The sequence below is a fragment of the Micromesistius poutassou genome, assembly GCF_964030765.1.
Source record: "Micromesistius poutassou genome assembly, chromosome: 12".
NCBI lineage: Eukaryota > Metazoa > Chordata > Actinopteri > Gadiformes > Gadidae > Micromesistius > Micromesistius poutassou.
Genome location: NC_140282.1, coordinates 1,131,972 through 1,153,851, shown reverse-complemented (window position 1 = coordinate 1,153,851; position 21,880 = coordinate 1,131,972). Strand labels below are relative to the sequence as shown.

Below are 21,880 nucleotides of genomic sequence, written 5' to 3'. Positions count from 1 at the left end.
CTACATCCGTGTCAGTGCTACACGTCTGTTGTTTGATTTACCCCCATCGCCCCTCAGTGTAAAGCGACTTTGAGTCCTAGAAAAGAGCTCTATAAATCTAGACTGGGTAGCCCCGCCCATCCTGCCGGTGATTTGAGTCGGCCCTGCAGAAGGGTCTGGACAGGAGCAATACATTTCTTTCTAGTTTCGATACACTTTTGCGGGAGCCAATCGCCAAGCTGGCTTTTCCCCCCTGGCGCACTATTGGCTGGTTTAACACAATGACGACAGGGAAGCGACGGCAAGCAGCCAATTGCGTACATTTAACTCGTTGATCACGTCTCTTATGCTGAAGAAAATGACAGCAGCATTGAGCTTGGTCTGGCAATAGCCAGGCTAATATAAATCTAATTTATTATTATTCATATTATTAGAGTGGTTCAGTAAGGTGGGACCGTGTGTGTGTGTGTGCAGGGGGTGCCGATTCGCCTCGAGGTGGGCCCTAAGGACATGAAGCAGAGCCAGTGTGTGGTGGTGAGGCGGGACACCGGGGAGAAGCACACCGTCCCAGAGGCTGACGTGGTGAAGACTCTGACCACCATGTTGGAAGACATCCAGAACAACCTGTTCACCAAGTAAGACCTGACCCGCAGACTGAAGGGCAGTTTAGACCGCCCACTCATGCCTACGCATAAACCTACATTCTCTCTCTCTTGCTCTCTCTCTCCCCCCCAGGGCCTCCAATGACCTGAAGAAACACATGGTCACTGCAGAAACAATGGAGCAGTTGCAGAAGGAACTAGAACAGGGCAGGGTAAGTGCACACACACACACACACACACACACACACACACACACACACACACACACACACACACACACACACACACACACACACACACACACACACACACACACACACACACACACACACACACACACACACACACACACACATCCTGTGATTTGGCACACTTAGGCCTAGATTTGAGCCCTAACCCTAGATTGTGCACGTTCCCACGAAGGGGTAGGGTGTCCCAATACTTAGGGGAGCAAGTGCCTTAGGCGGAGTGCCTATTTTCCCTTAGAATCAACCCTTGAACGCTAGCCAGCTCGGGAGCTGACTTGCAGCTAAGGGCACTCAAAGCAAGTGTTCTTGTTAAGGGGAGAGGAATGGGGCTGGGCCCTACACTTGCATCCACACACATGAATCCTCTTGCGTGTGTGTTGTTTTCATGTGATGTACGTTTCTTGTTTTTCATTGTTTGTCATTATTATCCAGATTGTCCAGATTCCGTTCTGCGGGGCCATTAAGTGTGAAGATTGGATCAAGAAGACCACAACAAAGTGAGTGAAAACAGAAGAAAATGTTGACAATTCGTGTTCTTAATTGGACGATAAATGTATATTGGTTTAATGTTAATATAATTTAACAGCATCAATCACTGACTCAGCGCAGCAAAGTAAATGTGACTTAAGAAGCTTCCACCAGTAGTAATAAAGTAAACGACGACGAAATAGTTGATAAAAGGTTGGACCACTTCAGTTGCGTTTAATTGCACTGTGGTGTGAATATACTGTAGGTTGCTTCTGATAACATGACGGTGGGCAGTTGTATCGTTAGTTCTGTTCCGGATACCAACAATCTCTGCTTTAACAAACAAACAAAAATGGGTTGTGATCTGAAACGGTCTGTCCGTTTCCTCAGGGATCAGGACCTGGAGGCTGGGGCCCCGTCCATGGGAGCCAAGGGCCTTTGTATCCCCTTCAATCCCCTGAAGACGCTGCAGCCCGGACAGATGTGTCTCTGCGGCCAAGAGCCTGCCCAGTACTACACACTGTTCGGCCGCAGCTACTAAAGTATTGTTCTCCCTGATCAGAAGAAGAAAGATGAAGACCTCCATCGGCCGTTTTCAACAGTACCGTTTTATAAAAAGGGCTTATTTTACTTTCTCCTCTTCCTACTTCCCCGTTCTTTGTTACTTAGTTTCTCGGGTGTGGAGGGCTCTGATAATATGTTGGAAACAGCCGTTTTATATGTTGTTGTTTTTTTTTTTTACACAAGACAGCACTAAGGCGAAGGGCGGACTGTTTCAGTTCTACGCTTCTGTAGGAAAGAACCGTTACAGCAGTCTAGCCCTGGAGAAATGTCAAACCCCCACTGCCTGCAACGCCACCTAGAAAGGGAGCTTAATTATTTTACTTTGAAAAGCTCCGAGCAGTACTTCCTGCAGGTAGCAGTGCATCACTGATGGTGAGGCGATTCAAACCACTGTGATCTTTAGAAGTTGACATAACTTTAATATTGTTTGTTGGGCTAAACTAAGAATTTAAAGAATTTAAAAATAGATATATCTATAGTACCGATTAATCCGGTTGTTCCTGCGTGAGCAACTCCTAACCTCAGGACAAATTAAGCTGAAATTCTGCACATTATCAAGTCTTCTGTATCTAGGACTAGTGATACAGCCAATTCCTTCCTGAAGCATCCTCATTCATTTCATTTAGAAAACCAGAGCCGGATCATGTCTGTCATCTAAATACTGTGGTGATTAACTTAAGCCTTCTACTCTGTTTCCATTTCAACAATACAACCATTATATCCCTCCTCTGTAATTAAAACAAACAGAAAAACAATACGTCCCATGGCTTGCTGTGCTTTTATTTCAGGCCTTGAAGTCGGTGAAAACAAGATAAAGATTACATTTGAAATAAAGTATCAATAATGAGGGATCATAACCCATCATTACCTGTAGTTTACTGTCATTTATGTAGTAATTAGTAAATATCTAACTTTTTAAATGTCAATGTTGACCACTGAAAACTTGTTTCTCCAATGGAAAGTGGGTCTACTATATAACGAAATAATCAAGCAACAGTCCTGTTATGGCTAACTTCATGAGGGAGGCACACTTTTGGCATCTAGTTAATTAGCACATGCTTTGGGTTAGGCTAACCCTAACCATCGACTCGACTGGGGCAGCTAGGGGGCGACTGTGACGCCAAACGTCGAATAAACCCCGACCTGCCACACCACCACAGTGCGTTGCCACACCACAGCACTCGGCTCCGGGGCGCGAACCCTTTTTCGTAGGATGGTAGGGGGCACGTACCGCCTCTTTCGCCTCTGATTGGTTAGAAGGGCTCTCCTCCGATTGGTTATGGCACAGGGCAGGCTGTCGGCTACTCTACCACCGACAGAAGTAAACAAACTCAATCCAACAATGATAATCCAACAGTGATAAGTGCGTCCTATTAAAAGAGTACGTAAGCCGACTTATGCATTGAATAAAACGGCACTATTTTTGCCCAGCTGTGTGCAGTCCAGGTCACACAGTGGACTATTGTACACTGCAGTGGAGTAACATTGACAACAACCTCTAAAAATTAGGCTCCAAGTTTTCCGAACCAGCAAATAGTTTTATAACAGCAGTACAATTAACAGAACCGTCAACACAGAGTCCATTAAGGCTCCCTGAGGGGACGAGAGATGTGTTGGTCCTAACTTGCATCCTGCCTGTTATAAATTATTACCAACGTAAAGGCTAGTACCACATGAATGAAGCCGCAGTCAGTCAGTGGTAGAAAACACACCACAGTTCACTTCTGTTGGTGGTGGACTAGCCGACAGCCCGCCCTGTGCCATAATAACCAATCAGAGGAGAGCCCTTCCAACCAATCAGAGGCGAAAAAAGGCGGTACTTGCCCCGCTACCATCCTACGAAAAAAAAAAAAAAAAAAAAAGATTCGCCTCCCCGGGGCGCCAGCAGCAGCTTCGCGATACTTTGTGGTGTGAGAGCCGACGACGTTCCGCCTTCTGTCTGACTGTCAGTCCGACACCCCGCCCGCCCAGCCCAGCTGCCGCCACGGTAGTGTTCTTCATAGGAAACATGAGTGACCAAGGACTCTCGGAAGAGGCCGTAGTGGCGGCCTGCAAGGATGGGAATCCCATCACCAAGGTACGGCGGTCGGTCGTAGTTTAAAGTATAACTTAATAACTTAAATGTGTCTTCGTCTTCCTTCAAACGCGACCGAAAAGTGCACGTTTGGCTTTCTCCCCATACTGATGGCTGACTAGTGTGTTTGTGTGTGTATATATAGCCTGGTTGCGTTTGAGAGAACCTGAAAAACGAACCATTAACTACTAACATGTAATTAAACTAATTAAACGTGGAGTGTGCTTTTATATCTGTGTTGCTCTGCAGGCCATGACTCGACTTGCAGCTGTAGCCCACAGTGTTAAAAGGCCTCCTGCTTGTTCGTTGTTTTGTACAACTTACCTTTTTTATATATATCGTTTTATCGAATAGGCCGAAAAAAAAGTATTCGTCGTTCGAGCTTCGTATCTCGCAGTTTCTTTGCTGTAAGCGCTTAAGGATCAAGTCACGACTCGATGATCGATTATGAACGCCTTCGACATACCTACAGTCGGGGCACGAGCCTTCGGTTAACGTGCACGAGCCTTACGTTAACGTCAAGTGTTGACTCATTGAAACGAGATTCAAAACATGAGCCTATCACATACTTGCTTACTTCTTTCTCTTTTTCTACTTTTCTACTTTGTTTCCCCAATGGAAAGTGGGTCTACTATATAACGAAATATTAATTTTAAGTAAAGCAACAGTCCTATGTTGTATGTTGGTCAATGGTCAATTTATGGTCAATATCCAATATCCATGGTGTTCGAATATGGATAGTGGATATGCCCTAGAGATAGAAGATATATTGGCTTAAAGGTTACTACCATAAATATACATATTAATGAATGACGACCTTGTTTCACAGACTAGTGCCTTCTTATCTCATAACCTTCCCGAGGGGAGAGGGAAACGTGTTTAACCCAGCATGTGTTAGTGAAATAAGTAGCCTAGGGTTAAAGGGTTATGATATAATAGCAGTTAAACCAAACGTCAGTGTATAACACTGAAGGCTTACTAGAATCCCGCAGCTCTTGTGTTTGCTGCTCTGTTGACGTTACTCCGAGAGTCCGAACAGCTATTAAGCACAGTACAATCTGCACTGGTCTGGTTTATGGGGTTACAGGCTGAGGAGGTCTGGGTGTCAGGGGAGAGGAGGTCTGGGTGTCAGGGGAGAGGAGGTCTGGGTGTCAAGAGGAGAGGAGGTCTGAATGTCAAGAGGAGAGGAGAGGAGGTCTGGGTGTGAGAGGAGGTCTGGGTGTTTGGCATGTGGAGGTTAAGAGGAGAGGAATATCCTTCTGTTTATATGGCCCGGTTCAATTGCATTGAAATCTGGCTTAAATGTCGGTAAGAGAGGCTGCAGCTGGACAGGATGTTTTGATAATGGCAGGTGTATCATTATGGGCATTTATGGGTCTTTGCTGTGATAATAATTTGCATCAATCCATTGACCTGTGGAATGGCCCAGACACACTTTGGTCCGACAGCTGTAGCTAACGTGGGCAGCCAGACAAAGAAAGGACAGCCTCACAATAGTCTTCAAACATTAATGACATTGATTTACAGGGAGGAACTGAGGCAGGACCGCTGAGGCACGGCCTCTAATACAGGGCCTCTAATGCGAGACCACTAACGCAGGGCCTCTAATGCATGACTTCTGAGGCAGGGCCTCTAATTCTTGACCACTGACGCAGGGCCTCTGAGGCAGGGCCTCTAATGCGAGACCACTGACGCAGGGCCTCTGAGGCAGGGCCTCTAATGCATGCCTTTTGAGTCGTGGCCTCTTAATACACGGCCTCTGATCACATGACCAGTGACGGGTTGCTCTGCTGTTCCAGGACTTCATGATGCAGCAGACCATGCTCCGGGTGAAGGATCCTGTCAGATCGTTGGACTTCTACACCAGAATCCTGGGAATGACGTAGGTCTGACCGGAATGCCTCGCACGGTCGCCTCGGGGGACCGAGGATGCGTCCGTGTATCCTACCAGGAAATGTTTCCCCGACTGCTTCCTGATAAACGCCCCTAAAGCCAGAAGATCTTTTAGACCCTCGTGTTTACAGTTACAGGCTGATCACTTCACTTAATGGACGTTTTCATGCAAACAAATGTCAGGGGACTACATTTACTTTGATACAGAGCAAAATACAGTGGCGCAGTAAGTTATAAAGGGTATTAATGTTGGTCTACGATTGCATAAACACATTCTTTAGTGGGTGTCTTGGGATGGCATGGGAGAGGTTGTGGCAGTCCCACCCTTGACCAAAGACACATCGCAGATTAAAACAAATCCTAGATATAACAAAATGTGTTTGTTTATTGGGTGGAAACATTGAGGGAGGATCCTCATGCAGGTGTAGATGTAGCACAAAACTACGTCCGTCACTTCTCCCTCTTGCACTGCGCAATCGCTTCGTAGTCGTAAGAATGAAAACATTGTGTAGCTTCGCCCAAGCTTTAAACCATTACACATTCATTGTGTACATGAATAATAAAATAAAATAAAAACAAGAGTCCTCCAACCCAGTAGTCTAAATTATTGTTCTGCTGATGTGGGATTTTGTGTTTTCAGTACTTTATAAGGCCTTATTGTTATTGTAATTAATGTCTGATGACTTGTGTCTCCAGCAAGTCACCAAGACGGACTGAACAGAATGTAGAGCGTGTAAATGAACCCATGGTTAATGGTTGAATGTGTTTGTTCCGTATCCACCAGGCTACTGCAGAAGTTCGACTTCCCCGCCATGCGCTTCTCACTCTTCTTCTTGGGCTACGAGGACAAGAAGGAGATCCCCGCCGAGGTGAAGGAGAAGACGGCCTGGACCTTCTCCAGGAGAGCCACCATCGAGCTGACACAGTGAGGGCAACCCTAACCTTAACCTTAACCCTAACCCTAACCTTAACCCTAGCCCTAACCTTAACCCTAACCCTAACCTTAACCTTAACCCTAGCCCTAACCTTAACCCTAACCCTAACCTTAACCCTAGCCCTAACCTTAACCCTAGCCCTAACCTTAACCCTAGCACTAACCTTAACCCTAGCCTTAACCCTAGCCCTAACCTTAACCCTAGCCCTAACCTTAACCCTAGCCCTAACCTTAACCCTAGCCCTAACCTTAACCCTAGCCCTAACCTTAACCCTAGCCCTAACCTTAACCCTAGCCCTAACCTTAACCCTAGCCTTAACCCTAGCCCTAACCTTAACCCTAGCCCTAACCTTAACCCTAGCCCTAACCTTAACCCTAGCACTAGCCCTAGCCCTAACCTTAATCCTAGCCCTAACCCTATCGAGCTGACACAGTGAGGGCAACCCTAACCCTAAACCGTAACCTTAACCTTAACCCTAGCCCTAACACAGTGAGAGTTGCCCTAACCCTAACCCTAAACCCTAGCCCTAGCCCTAGCCCTAGCCCTAGCCCTCACTGACTACACCGGGCTCGTAGTTATCACGTGTGAGGTGGTCCTAACTGGCCCACCATTCTGAAAAAGGGGATGTAATTTCTTCCCTACTTTGAGGAAGAAATGCAAGTTGTATATTTTGGTTTCCAATCTTGCAAAGTATACACTTTATGACTGGAAATAAACTCTTTATGAATTAAATTAATTTGTAGAAGGAACTGAATGAGACCCCACGTTATGGTTGCACTGTTAAACTGACCGTATACGATCCAAAATAATCTCACCCGTTTAAACACTTCCAGACTCCCAAAGCACTTTACATAGTGTGTCCACTAATTCATGAATCGTTTCAATTACTAATGCAATTAATGAATGGTTGGACATAGACCAGAATCTGACCGGTTCTCCTCTCTTGTTGACGTTCCTCCCTCTAGTAACTGGGGTTCTGAGAGTGACGAGAACCAGACTTACCACAACGGGAACTCTGATCCTCGTGGCTTCGGTGAGTTTGCGTCATTGTTTGTCTGTGTGTGTGTTTTTAATATCTGAAACCCTTTCAACCTTCTCACCCGTCTCATGTTCTCTCCCATCTTCCTCTACTGGACAGGTCATATCGGAATTGCTGTACCTGATGTCTTTGCTGCCTGCAAAGTGTTTGAAGAGCAAGGCGTCACATTCGTCAAGAAACCAGATGATGGTAAGCCTAGATGGAATTCAATTTAACTTGAAATGAGATTCACAGGGCACCAATAATCAGAAGGTTGAACAGAGCTGATCGGTCTCTTTCACTGTGGACTGGGAGTCCGGTGTAAAACATGTCCTGGTTTTCAGTGCATTCGAAAGTTCATTTCAGCACATGAAACAATAGAACAAGGACTGTAGCCTTGTTCTTGTCTCAGAGTTGAGTAAATATGACATGATGATAAATATGACACTCGTACAAAGAGATCGCAATTGGACAAATGATACATATATATTTTAGGTTAGTAAAATAACAGGAGCTGGAATGTGATTTACGCAAGTCTTCTCTTCTCTAATATTCCCAGCCATAGTGTTGAATGTCTGCAAAATGACCAAACTCTGAGTAAAGTTGAAGGCATCATTGTTTATTGTGTTGCAAGGAATCTATTAAGCCCCTTTACTCGACTTCCTGTCTGCAAAACGTATGCTGATTTGTGAACTATTGATTTCAACACTAATTCCAAGCTTCTGGCTAATGTTGCAAGGAAATAACTATAATTGCCTTTAGTCAGTAATGTGAAGGAAAAAAAAAGGCTTACGCTCTGTAAGAATTGTAAAATGACATACAGTAAGTCTTCAAATGAGGGTAATGAGATGTGTGTGTGTGTGTGTGTGTGTGTGTGTGTGTGTGTGTGTGTGTGTGTGTGTGTGTGTGTGTGTGTGTGTGTGTGTGTGTGTGTGTGTGTGTGTGTGTGTGTGTGTGTGTGTGTGTGTGTGTGTGTGTGTTACCTGTGTCTCAGGTAAAATGAAAGGCTTGGCGTTTATCCAAGACCCCGATGGTTACTGGATTGAAATCCTGAGTCCCAACAACATGGTGTCCATCACCTCCTAGAGACCAGCCAGGGCCCTCCTCCTCCTCCTCCTCCTCCTCCTCCTCCTCCTCCTCCTCCTCCTCCTCCTCCTCCTCCTCCTCCTCCTCCTCCTCCTCCGCCGCCGTACAGAGTGACAGCCGGTCCGCTGCCGGGGCGTCTCCCAGCGAGCAGACAACGTCACACACACACAAACCAGACTGTGAACCAAGGTGTGCAGAGTGATGCCATTTGACTCAACACCGCATTTCATAGGAGGGGAAAGTCACATCTGACCTTCCGCTGAACCAAGCCGTGTTAAAAGTATTCAACTAATATTTTTGGATTTAAATATAGTTTTGATCGTGTGATGAGGTTGCTACTGAGCAATAAACGTTATTATTTCCAAACAAGTGTTTGCTGTCATTTTAATAGAGAATAATTTTTATTGAATTTTGGGGCAGCTGAAAACCTGATGAACTGATAAAACTATAGATTGGGTGTCAAGACATTTCTTAACGTGGACTCACAGTCGTGTCTACTGAGTGAGTTTCATTGACCACTGTAGCAACAGAATGACACCATACATTGAATGGGCATGTTCATATTGCTCCAGAAGAGATGAGAGAGTATGAACAGTATTGCAAATTTTCCGTTAAAGTTTGTTTATATTATATATATATATAACACGTTATTGTGTTATACAAAGTGTTTCTTATGCCAGATTTGGCTAAACAAATTGTCATTACCCTAGGATACCCTTTATTATCCTATATTTTCCTGTATTTTACAATACTATTCTGCAATCCAATTAAGTCAATATGATGAAGTTTCGCCCACAAAAAGATCCCATGATGCATTGTGATGTTCAAGCAAAAATCTAAACATTGAGAGTTGGAACACGGCCAGCAGAGAGCTGCTTCACCGTCCCTCCCTATACTCACAACACTTCTATAGACTTTACTGGAAATCACTATAACACAATACCAGCATGTGGACGTGTCCCTTAAAGATGGCTACGGTATATAGCACAACAATGACAATATTTCCATTAGTGATGTATAAAGTGACCATTATTGTCTTTACATGTAAGCTAACAGCATCCCTTAGGAGGTTCCATCGATGTGTTTGTGAGGGATAGGCGTCCGGGGAGAATCCCAACACGGTTACGTTATGGATCTGCTTGATGGTGACTGGAACCTTGAACAAATGGACCTGGGGTCTATTTGAGGCTGCTCTGTGGAGGCTGCTGTGTCTCTGCCATATTGACGTTTCTGCAATCAATCATCTGTGTATTTTTGACACATCACTTCACACACAAAAACCCGATAGCACTCAAAAGGCAAAAGTTTAGATCTTAAGCCACAAAAACTGAAAAGTCCCTTAATATATTTGCAGTACACACAAGATTGTATGGAGGAAGATTAAAATCTAGTTGAATTGTTCATTTCTAATGTACAGAACAGTTTAACAGTTTAAAAACAGATGACATTTCCTTTAAAATCGTTCAATACTAAAAGGTGCAACCATATCACAAGGAGGCAAGTCACAAACTGCCGACTCCTACTTACCCGCTCTGGGTTGAACAGACGGGATGTGATAAACGGGTGTGATTTATCACCCCAATTATCAATAATACAATAATATACAAGAAAGATTAGCCTTGTAATGCTAATCCCAACCCCTCAACTGCTTCCTGAGTATCTCCTCAAGAACAGTGATTAGAGATTAGAGACAGATGAAAAATAACTAGAAATGAATATCTCAATCCTCGCGTTAATATGTAGCAAGCTACTCTTGTCCCATTCTTATTGTCTCATTGTCATTTGTTGACAGAGATATCTCCCACGAGAAGGATCAAAATGTCTGGCAGATGTTAACCAGGTGAAGGGGTATCTGTGGGAAGCAGTGATCTGCTGGCTCTGGTGCTCATAGAGGAAACAAGTCGGAGGCAGGGGAGAAACTCAGCCGGAAGAGCCGCTTTGTGCTGTGAAACAATTCCCCTCAAAAACCTGATGGATCACTTCAGTAACGCGGGGAGAACTGGTTCGCAAAAGAAAAAAAAAAAAAGGCTCACAGTCTATTGAGTATTTCTGGCTTCCAGGGTTAGGGTTACAGGATGCCCACAGTGGCTGTGTGGCCTTTGTCATCCATCAGGAGCTGAGGTCAAATGGAAGGGTGAGGTCAATATGCATGATGGTCATTGAGGCACTCCACAGAACACATCATCCTGAACATCATACGAACGCTGAGCGTTTGTACTTTAGACCAGGGCGCCAAGAAGAATCCTAGCTCTGCTTTAGAAGTATTGAACAGGGCTTTGAGACAAACCAACCAAGATGCTGATTCCACGTTGCTAATAGCGGTGTTGTTGTTGCCGTTCTTAAAATGTGACGGTAGAGCGTTCACGTTGCGCGTCAATGCTGCAACACGCAATCCTTTCAACAGGTTAGGAAAAACAAAGAATAAAGCGTGGAGCAAAAACCTTCACAGATAAATTGTTTATTTCAAATCTAGCCGGTAGCCCTATCATACAGAAAAGGAACAAATGTTCAAAGCAAACGATTTTACAGCAGACGACAGAGCCCTTCCATCAACTGAACACCAGTTAACTATGATTGTCATTGTGCATCGGTACATTTCACAAAATGGGGAATAACAATAACACCTAGAAGCAATGTACAACGCATCCATGCACTTCATAACGAACGATTGCATAGCTCGACGGTTTTTTTGCCCTTAGTACTAAAGTGTGCTTTTTGAATATAGAATAGCACATGAGTCATATAAGCCCTGTTTGTGGTTCCTCTTTGTCCCGTCCACCTGGTGGCTCCTCCTCCTCCACGCGGTACGTCAAAGGAGCACAACATTTACACATTTGAATGTTGATACACGAAACAAAAGAGCGATCTGCTATGGTGCAGAGAAAATCCTCTCTTGTAACAAAATGATCCCACAATGAAACAGCATGGTCGCTTGGTTAATAATAATAATAATAATAATAAAGAGAAGAACCATGCAAGTAGTGAATGTCTCCTTTTTTTTTTAAAGAAAAAAAGTCACGGTCATCCCTTTTAAAGTACAGCGTAGGTTGGCAAGAAACGCCTGTGCTTCTTTGAGGAAAGAGAAGGCGTACAGGTAGACCCAGCTCGCTCCGTATCCAACCGCTGCAGGACGCTCCTCCTGGTCTCCACTGAAGGCCCGCGGGCCGGACACGGGCGTGTGACGGGTGAGACGGGCCCCAGCGAAGCATCACTCTCTCTTTCTCTCTCTCTCTCTCTCTCTGAACTCGCTGATTCCGAGGCCGTAAGGACGCCCACCAGCCCGGGGATCCGAGCCGGCCTTCATCAAGACTCCACTGTTCCGCGAGAACGCCCCTCAGATCCGTACGTGGAATGTGCTGGAGCAGGAAAGACAAAGAGAAGATGAATTACCGCCACAGGCGACGACATGAATCCTATATTGACCGTCTTACGTGATCGGAGTGCGACAGGGCAGAACGTACCAGGGGATATATATCGTAGGTTCAACTCCCACCATTAATGTTTTTAGGTTCGACCCCCTCAGCCGAGCTGTAGGCCAATTTACAGCCAGGAAGATGAGCAACGGCTTCTTGCTCTTTACAGGATAAGGACGCACTACACACTGGAACGGACAATCCCATTCGCACATTGTGATCAAACGTTAATGTGGCCGATTACAGTTTAATTAATTAATGAAAGCTATATAGTGATGAACCATGGCGGCAGTATTTAGTACAGCGAGCCTCCATATGGTTACTCTCTTCTTCTTTTCCTGTCTTTGAAGCTGGTTGGCTAGACGACCGTTTCCCATTTCTTTACACAGTCCTGGTGGTCATGGTTACACTATCAGTGGTTAACTTCCCTGATTGTGAACCGGTTTCAGCCAGTGCCCAGGGACTAAAGTTAAAGTCATACATGTAGTGAGACCACTAGCAGTGAGATGCTCCCTCTGCCTGCTGCTGTGCTCCTGACTGCTTGGACAAACAATGATACAATACACAATTATATACCACTTCTATATTATAGTATAAAATCCCTGGCATATATATGAATAAATTGAAAATAGAGCAGATTAAAATACAAATGTAATACATATGTATTTCAATTATTGTACATTATTGTACATCTCGGTATATTAAGTTATATGTATGAAGATGATACCGTCCGTGAAACAGCGATGAATGTACAGCGCAGTATGTGGCAGGATGTGGTGAAGGTGACTGTGCAGTATATTCAACATAGGGGTAGTGGTGGTTACGACAGCCTATCGAGAGCATGGGGGGGGGGGGGGGGGGGGGGATGGGGGCGTGGGGGGTGGGGGGGGGGGGGGGAGACTAGGCACAAAGTCGTGCGTATTCCCTGAGCCTCGCTGAACTCGTCCCACCAGAGCGGTATCTCTTCCCTGACCTCCACCGCCAGAGGAGGTCGTTGTATGGCTGGAGAGTCCGGAATGATTTTTCCAGTGAGTGATGGACGGATTTATGGCCGCGTCCAGCGGGCGGCCGACACAAGTGTCTCAGAGATAGAGCCAGATTCAGTTTTACTGCCGGATTGTTTGTGCAAGGTTTAGGCCGAGTAATGAAACCATCGACGGTGCGGTGATGGACTGTCTGTACTGGCAGTAAAACACACTTTGATCCTGCGAGCACTTTATTGGTTCCTGTGGCCCTTGTCTGTGTCTGTGTGTGTGTGTGTCTGTGTGCATGTGTGCGTGCTTGTGTGTCTGATATGCGTGTGTGTGTGTCTGTGTGTATGCATGCACAAACTTAAAAGCTCCGTTATGGCTTTAGCTACTTATCCACACTTGCTGCACACACATATACACACACACTAATCTACATTCAACTCAGTGTGTCTTTCTGTAACCACGTATTTGCATCGCTCTCCCCAGCTCCCCTCCACCTGATAAGCCCCGCCCCCCCCCCCCCCGCTCTGTACCTCAGGAAGTCCGGAGCTTTGGAGATCATGTTCTCAAAGTCGGCGAAGGAGAGCTTGCTGTCCCCGTCGAGGTCGGCCTCCTCGATGGCCTTGTCGCAGACCAGGGTGACCTCCTCCGGGGTCAGCTCCCCTTTGGTCAGCTTGTTGATGGTCTTCTCCAGGTCCACCTTACAGATGAAGTTGTCCCTGTTGAAGTCTGGGCTCACGACAAGTAGAAACCCATCAGCCGAGTCAGCCAAATCAACCGAATCAGACCGCGCCCTCGGCTGCTGAACAACACGAAACCCACTGAGCCGCGTAACAGTCAGCTGTGATCTGCTGTAATGGCATTCACTTTGTTTTTTCATAAGGTCATAATCTAATTGGAGATGACATTTTACACGAGTTAAGATGACGCATCGCTCCCCGTTAAAGCGTCGCGTCACTGAGCGCACACACACACACACACACTGGGCGCCGCCGCCTGGATTACCGTATATCTTGAAGGCGTATCTCGTCTTGAGTTCCCTCGAGGACGACTCGCACAGCGCTGAGAACATGTCGACAAAGTCGTTGAAGCTCAGGTCGCCCTCGCCGTCCTCGGAGAAGGTCTGCACGATCCGGTCTCTGAAGGGGTTCTCCTACCGAGTGACAAGAGAGCGACACGGGAGGTTCTCTGAAACGGTACTGAACACGATGAACATCAATGTCACGCTCCTACCGTTGGATAATGTTAAGCTGGTGGTGGGTAACCGGTTGTCATGGTAACTGTGGGAGTGGCTCCCTTTGGTTACTGCCTTGATACTTGGGTCACCTGAGGGATCCGAGATGACGGATGGTAGCAAGATGAACAGGCAGCTGAACAGACAGGGCATGGTGCCCGGGACTTGGTTACCCTGAAAACCCTCTGAAGGACTACGTGACCGCCCCTTTGTCGTGTATGTTTGTCAAGTGTTCGTCTATGTTGTACGTCAAACCAACCATAACCAAAACGGGACTAGGCTACCGTTTGCCCCAACGCTTGGGGCTATCCCTCAACCAGTGAGAAGGACCAGAGCTCGAACCAGGAACCCAGATGAGTCACTGCTCACGTGGCTGGAAGCTAGTCGCCTGCCAGCTGTGGTTTGTTACCACTTATGTGTCTAGACAGAGAGCCGGTTTGAATATATCAGTGGGGTTGTGACATAATCACCATGTGGTAAACACTAAGGTTAGAGTATACGTTATCTCAAATATTGAGTGCACATAAACACATTCTGTGAGTCTTTCCAAATCAAAAATACACATTATTATGCAAGCACCAATCATTGAACAAGAATCCACTATTTAGCGTCGTGCTTATGAGCTGTGGTTCACTAGGGGAGATATTATAAAGGTCCCCACATTGGCAAGACTGGCCCTGTTTACATGAGTCAAATATCTAGATCGCTTGATCGTTTTTTAAATTTAGATTTGATCTAGGTTAAAAAATCTATCTGGTTACACTGGTTGGCACAACCTGCTCCAAACCGCCTAAGCCTGTTTGGACGTGGGCAGATACGAGAGATCCCCACTTGATATTCACACACACACACACACACAGGTCTCACACGTGTACCGCCACTGACGGGGTCAAACTCCTTGTTTTTATTCTGTGAAAACTTGGCGAAAATAAACCTGATTCTTCTGATTCTGATACTGGGGATTAATAACGGGGTATATAGTCAGAAGCACACCGCCCTGACTGTAGTCACTGTCAGCCAGAGCCTGGGTGGTGACGCCACCATTCAGAACACCACCACACACACGGGGTTAAGGGGACTTTATGGCCCCACGTTGACGCAACTCAAGGGGGTTACGGACCCCTTACGTCCCTTGCGGACCCTCCTTGCGTCCACCGCCAGGGCCGGACGACGTGCGCCTCCCAAAAACTGTAACCTTTCCGTCGAGGCGACGCAGCCGCAAGGGGCTGTGATTGGTACAGAGGGCTTACAGAGCCCTTTAGGGGTAGGGTGACCTGAAGGATGGGGCGGGGGGGGGGGGGGGGTGATCTCCCAGCAGTACCTTCAGCTCCGGCATGCTGATGAGCAGGGTGAGGGGCAGCTTGATGTCCGGGTTGTTGGTATAATCCAAGGGCACTAAATGTGGAGCCAGCTCACGGTATCGACCATGTAGCCTGTAACACACACACACACACACACGCACGCACACAAACACGTTAAAGGGATACGCGGGGGTATATTCACATTGGCGTCTGCCTGTCTTCTAAACCAGATTCAGACATGTTTTTTAGTTCCAAACACCCTGTATGTATTTCCCTCACATGAAGAGGAGCTAGGCTACTGTTACTCTGAGTCAATGGAAGCGGCGAGACGAAAGCGAACGCCAACCCAGAGAACTCCCCCACTGCACAACATGAGGAGGAATATGGAATCAAACAGCTTGTCTGAATCTCGGTAGGACAAGCAAATGCATAGTTGCGGATTCCTTAGCCTATCCTAAAATAATAACCTAAAATAAAGACCGAAAGAAAGTGAAGACGAGTACAAACGTGAATGAAAAAAACGAAAACAAATAAGTAGAACAGAAATAAAATCGATTCTTTCGTCCACAGCTGGTGTCTGGAGAGGTAACGCCACCGTGGCCAGGTCTCCTCCTGATGAGGGCAACATTCTACCTGTGGGTCTGGACCTCAGACTCACTGTGAATGAGCCTTATCGTCCTGGCCGCCAGCCCAGCGCTGCCTTCATCATTTCTCATCAAAGCGCCATAAAATCCAGTGTGGCTCAGCTGCAGCTTTGTCTAGCAGGTGGAGGGGTGTGTGTGTGTGTGTGTGTGTGTGTGTGTGTGTGTGTGTGTGTGTGTGTGTGTGTGTGTGTGTGTGTGTGTGTGTGTGTGTGTGTGTGTGTGTGTGTGTGTGTGTGTGTCTGTGTTGTAATGTTGCTGCCCAACCAAGCTATATAGTTGCAAAGTGGCCGGAGCTATATTGGGTGTTGGACGTAAAAAAACAACATAAATTTCACCCATTGTCACTTTTTGTTAGGCGTTTGAGGCATTTGTTTAGCTAAAATGTACATGACACTTTCCTCATTACTTCAAACTATTTCAAACTAGGCCAAGGTGCAGGACTGTGAACATAACTAACTTTGTGGGTATGATGACATGATATTTTAAACATATCAATATTATTAAATTAATATTAAATAATTTGTTGCAGAGCCTACAAATTGCAATATATTTCTTGACAGGTGTTTTACATGGATAACCAGTTCATGAAGGTGATGTTAAGCTAGGCCTGTGAGACTATTCAGGTACTCATTCATTCATTCATGCATTTGGCAGTGAATATCATTCTGGCCTTGGATGCGCAGCAATCCATTTTCAATATGGGCGTGGCCTTAACTTAAACACCAGCCAATCAGATTTGAATAACTAAGTAACCCTCTTGCTCTCTTTGCCCTTGTTCCATTTGATTGGAGGTAAACCAAAAACACATCGTCCTCTGAGAAATGCTTTCCCTGCACATTTCTAGTCATCTTTGAATCGGTTAAAACTGCTTTGGGTGCTCCATAGATTGCTGCACTCTCCTTGGGTGCCAGCATTCATTATAAGTATCTTCTGCAGACTACAGTGTTCCTTATCCGTCATTGTGGACTGTGTGGTTTTGATGGCGGGTTAAAGCAGCCTCAGCTGGCCTGACTCAGACTGAGCAGGCTCCGGGGCTGAGTGAGGCTCCATCAACGCACTCCCACTTAACGACGTCAGGCAGCCGCTCAGCTTCCTACGGACGGCGGCGTGTGGCAGGGACCACGGCCACAAGCCTGACCTTAAGCTCCCTCCAGGAGAGCTTTTTGAATCTATCATTTTTTTCATTTTGTAAGACGCTTTTCAACTTGCTCGACGCCACGCCGGTCGGCAGGAAGAAGCAGGGAGAAGAAGGGAAGGAAGAAGGGAAGGAAGAAGGGAAGAAGGGAAACTGGCGAGATCAAGATGGTGTAATAAGGCTGATGCAAAGCAGTCTAAACGAAGGTCATAAAAAATTATTTCTCTACAGGATATATCGGACTGTTCCAATTGCACAGCGTTTGGCGTTGAGATATAGGTAATGTCGTACCTGCAATGCCCAATCGCACACACTCACACTCACTCTGCTGACCTTTAACCAAATGCCTTTTCCATTAAATCCTTTCATGGGAATCACCAGCGGTTACGTCTGCCTCCTCCAGGCGTGCGCTTCACTGCGGGCCCCATAAACGCACTCACCAGGAAATCATCGGGTGAGGCAGAGCTTGCGTTTGAGGAGCGAAAGCAACGCTTCAGAACAGCTCACGTCCTGAAGCCAACCTGACCACCTCCCTCCCCTTCACCCTTCAGGTTGACGGGTCTCCAGACGTCAGCTCGTTGTTCTCCCCCCCCGCCCCGCTCGCACCCAGAGCAAGAATCCTCCTGCCGGTTACCGTCCAGCCTCCATTAGTCCGCGACCCACTCTGTCCACTACGTTTACTGTACATTGCTGACGCTTTTATCCAAAGCGACTTACAACCGTTCATTCACACATTCTCACACACCGACGACGGCCGAGTCGACCACGCAGGGCGACAGCCGGCTGGTCAGGAGCAGTCAGGGTGAGGGCGTCTCGCTCGGGGATCGAACCAGCACTCTTCCGGTTACCGGCCAACCCGCTCTACCTCCTGAGCTCCTGAGCACTACCTATACTAACATGTGGTCCCATATCTCTGCGGGGTTCATTACCAGTTTACCTCAATGAGGTGGTTACACCAGTACTTGATCATAGTGGACCAAAGGTAGCAGATTGGGTTTCAGCCCTCAAACCCGAGGGTGTCTGACGGGGTATAAACCGCAGCTGTTCCGGGAGAAATACTGACTGCATCGATTTTGAACGCCGCACAATGCAGGCGCTGCTGGGAAAGAACCCGCACTTCACTGCTTAAGGCAAGCTTACCACCTGCTGGGCTGACGGACCGTAAGCCATCGGCTGTATTCAGGCCCAGAGACACATCTGGCTGCCAGTGACGTCTTCCTCTAGAGGGGAGCGTCTTAACGTGGCAGCGTCATATCATTACCTGCAGAAGGCAGCAATGCGTTATTATGGTAAAAAGACTAGAAAAACTGCTTATACTGGTATAGGTTGATGACTTGATTATAGAATATTGAGCTTGAATCCAGAAAGGCAATTGAGAAGGAGTGAAAGGGCTTCTTAATGAATACAATATTACAATGACGTAGGCCAACTCGAATGCCAGCCGAACATAATTAATGAACAAAGCATTTGTGCAGGTGTAGATCGTATTCATTGCATTAAGAACCCCCTTTTTTAAACAACCAGTGTCCTGCACACTTAAACTAACAAATTGCGGACTGCTGAAACAAAGGCCCATCCAACACCCAGACTTCCCTTGGCAGCTGGGCTGAGCTCATCCCGTAATTCTGATTGGACGTGCACTGGCAACCCTACAGGACTTTAACGGCTTCAGAACACTGAGCCCAGCGAAAATAACGGCAGAGGCTGGAGATGCATGCCCTTGGAAAGGCTCCAGGAGAAGGTAGAGCAGGGGAGAGCGAGGGCTGCTGAGAGGAAGCCCGAGAGAGGGAGTCCTCAGGGCAGTAAGGAGCAGGGGAGAGCAGGGGAGAGGGAGTTCTGGGAGCAGGGAAGACGGGGTTCAGGGGTAAACAGAGGATAATTGGAGCAGAGGGAAGCAGGGAAGATGGGGTTTGCTGGGGAGAGAGCAGGGTATACGGAGCAGGGAATATCGGGGGAGGGCGGGAGGGAGGGAGAGGGGGGGGTTGCTGGGGAGAGCAGGGGGGAGAGAAGGGGACCGAGGTTTGGCGGGGGAGAGCAGGGGAGAGGGCAGACTGTTCTGTCCTCGCTGTGCAGCGTTCACGCTGAGATTGGACGGTAGATAGAGAAGGATAGCCGGGGGGAGAGAGCGTGAGGGCAAATAGTGGCGATGACACTGACGTTATGGGGTCAGGGGACCAGAGCTACACTCATTGAAAAGTCACGAATGGGTGGGCATGATTATTTCTTATGTAACCTTACACACGCGCGCACACGTACGCGCACAGCACACACTCGGATTGCCGCTTGCAGTCATCCTTTGTAGTCCCAACGATAACGTCCACGTCTGGGTCAACAGTGGGTTTCGTATACGGGAACCAAAGCTATGAGGAATCGTTACAGGTGGACATGCTGAGCTTGGTGATGGTTGGGCGGGCATGGCCTCCTTTTGGTCCTCTGCTTCCCAACACAAGGTTGACGGGTCCCCTCCAGAGGAAGGTGTCGCCCTGTCCCTCCTCTCTCTGAGACCGTCCAGTTCTTCCAGGAGTCTGGTGTCACTCAACCACTTCAAAGCGCGTCAGTCAGCCCCACAGCTACAAGAGCGGTTCTTCTATGTCAGGGTTCGACGTCTGAGTGTTCCATGTTGCCGGTTCAGGAGTTAATAATAATATTGTTTGTGTTTCGACCACTGAGAGGGAATGTCCCGATAGGTAGGCTGGCTGGCTGGTAAATATACATATGTACATTCATACATACGTACATAAAGAAACAACACAAAACTAGCTCCAGAAATGGGCGAGTTTAATAATAATAATCACAATCTTAATTATTGTTATTATTATTATGATTATTATTATTATTATATAGTGCATAAACATACAATGCCAACTCACCGTAGGATCTCTTTTCGCGGAAAGAAAGTGCAGTCCTGAAAACACAAGAGCAGTCCAGTCAGACTAGGAGGATAATCACACCAGAGGAAGGAGAATGGAGGCCAGTTAACATAGAGATGATGTTCCAGCTGATCAAATACATATAGATGATATCCCAGCTGATCAATGAACATATAGATGATATTCCAGCTGATCAATTAACATATAGAAGATGATATCCCAGCTGATCAAATACATATAGATAATATTATAAGATTCCGTTGATCAGTTTACATGTAGATGATATTTCAGTTGCTGTGCTTTCATCAATCAACAGCAACGGGAGGCAGAATTCGGGCCTCATCATCAGTTCCAAACAGCAACAGGAGAGACAAACAAGGCATTGTAGATTGCTTGACTGAAGAGAATGCTAATATATGACGTTATTATATTATATGCCTATTATACAAGATATCAGACAAGATAGGGTAGTCGACACAATCAACCAGGGATAAACTGTTTAAGAAAACATGCCCCCATGCTTTTAATAAGTGATATTGATTTGTTTCGCGGTAAACTCTAAAAGCCATATGTCTATTTTTATGATTCCCGGGGAAGCGCCTAGAAGATTAATGTCTCTGTAGAGCCTGATAACACTGGAAGGAACACACGACAGGATCTCACCTGATAGGCTTCGAACTGTTCATCGGTAAACGTTGTTTGCTTGTTACCCATTCTAGTCGAGTGAATTTTCCATCACAGAAATGCATCACATCGGAAATTCGTTCAGACTAGCCTCCTTTTATCTCACAGAAAACGATGTCACGTCGACAAAGACGTGTGAAAATAACTGGTCAAATATCGGACTCTTCAAACGGAAAAATGAATAAATCTTGTTATATATTGGACGCTCCCTTTCGTCAAAGAAAAACATCCTTTTTTACGCATCCGTCCAAAGAGGTGGTGGGTACCAGTTACGCCTTGCTGCTCGTTAGGAGACTACAGCGGGATGTTGCAGTCATCGCAGATGATACAGAGCCACCAGGCGGCAACTCCGCATCTCTCCACATCGCTGGCCGCTCCATCTATATAATTTAATACAATTATATTATATATAAGTATGTTATATATAATTATATTAATGCTTTACACAATAAAATATGCATTTAATAATATAAATGCATATAATATAAAAAATATATAAATAAATTAAATACAATTACAACTTGGGAAATCTCAATTTCGTTCTCTTTGGCGGCACCTACGGCGAAAAACCAACTCCCCAACACACACACACACACACACACACACACACACACACACACACACACACACACACACACACACACACACACACACACACACACACACACAGGTGGGTTGAATAGCGAGTGCGTTCCAAATCGCATACCTTTACTTTTTTACTGGTAGTAGGCCTATACGTCCTCCAGCTACCCTTTGTTGTA

The 21,880-nt window shown here is 46.3% G+C and overlaps 3 protein-coding genes across 5 annotated transcripts in view; 2 read left to right on the top strand and 1 right to left on the bottom strand.

Moving 5' to 3' along the window:
- eprs1 (glutamyl-prolyl-tRNA synthetase 1) overlaps positions 1-2,619 on the top strand; it is a 29,740-nt gene extending 27,121 nt beyond the window's left edge. For all 3 annotated transcript variants that reach the window (XM_084475782.1, XM_084475781.1, XM_084475780.1), the window contains 4 exons: positions 454-614; positions 715-793; positions 1,262-1,326; positions 1,688-2,619. In XM_084475782.1, coding sequence (XP_084331908.1) covers positions 454-614; positions 715-793; positions 1,262-1,326; positions 1,688-1,838 — 456 coding nt within the window. In that variant the 3' untranslated portion in view covers positions 1,839-2,619. The remainder of the gene's footprint in view (positions 1-453; positions 615-714; positions 794-1,261; positions 1,327-1,687) is intronic.
- Positions 2,620-3,785: 1,166 nt separating this feature from the next.
- LOC311356009 (lactoylglutathione lyase-like) lies at positions 3,786-9,230 on the top strand. Its single transcript, XM_084475790.1, has 6 exons — positions 3,786-3,938; positions 5,735-5,817; positions 6,613-6,753; positions 7,729-7,796; positions 7,902-7,991; positions 8,776-9,230. The coding sequence occupies exons 1-6, from the start codon at positions 3,870-3,872 to the stop codon at positions 8,865-8,867; spliced, it is 543 nt and encodes a 180-aa protein (XP_084331916.1). The 5' UTR covers positions 3,786-3,869; the 3' UTR covers positions 8,868-9,230.
- Positions 9,231-12,201: 2,971 nt separating this feature from the next.
- Positions 12,202-21,149, bottom strand: LOC311356205 (calcium and integrin-binding family member 2-like; the record flags this gene model as incomplete). Its single annotated transcript, XM_084475965.1, has 6 exons — positions 12,202-12,223; positions 13,785-13,980; positions 14,257-14,404; positions 15,807-15,918; positions 20,436-20,470; positions 21,099-21,149. The coding sequence occupies 6 exons, from the start codon at positions 21,147-21,149 to the stop codon at positions 12,202-12,204; spliced, it is 564 nt and encodes a 187-aa protein (XP_084332091.1).
- Between the last annotated feature and the right edge of the window lie 731 nt (positions 21,150-21,880).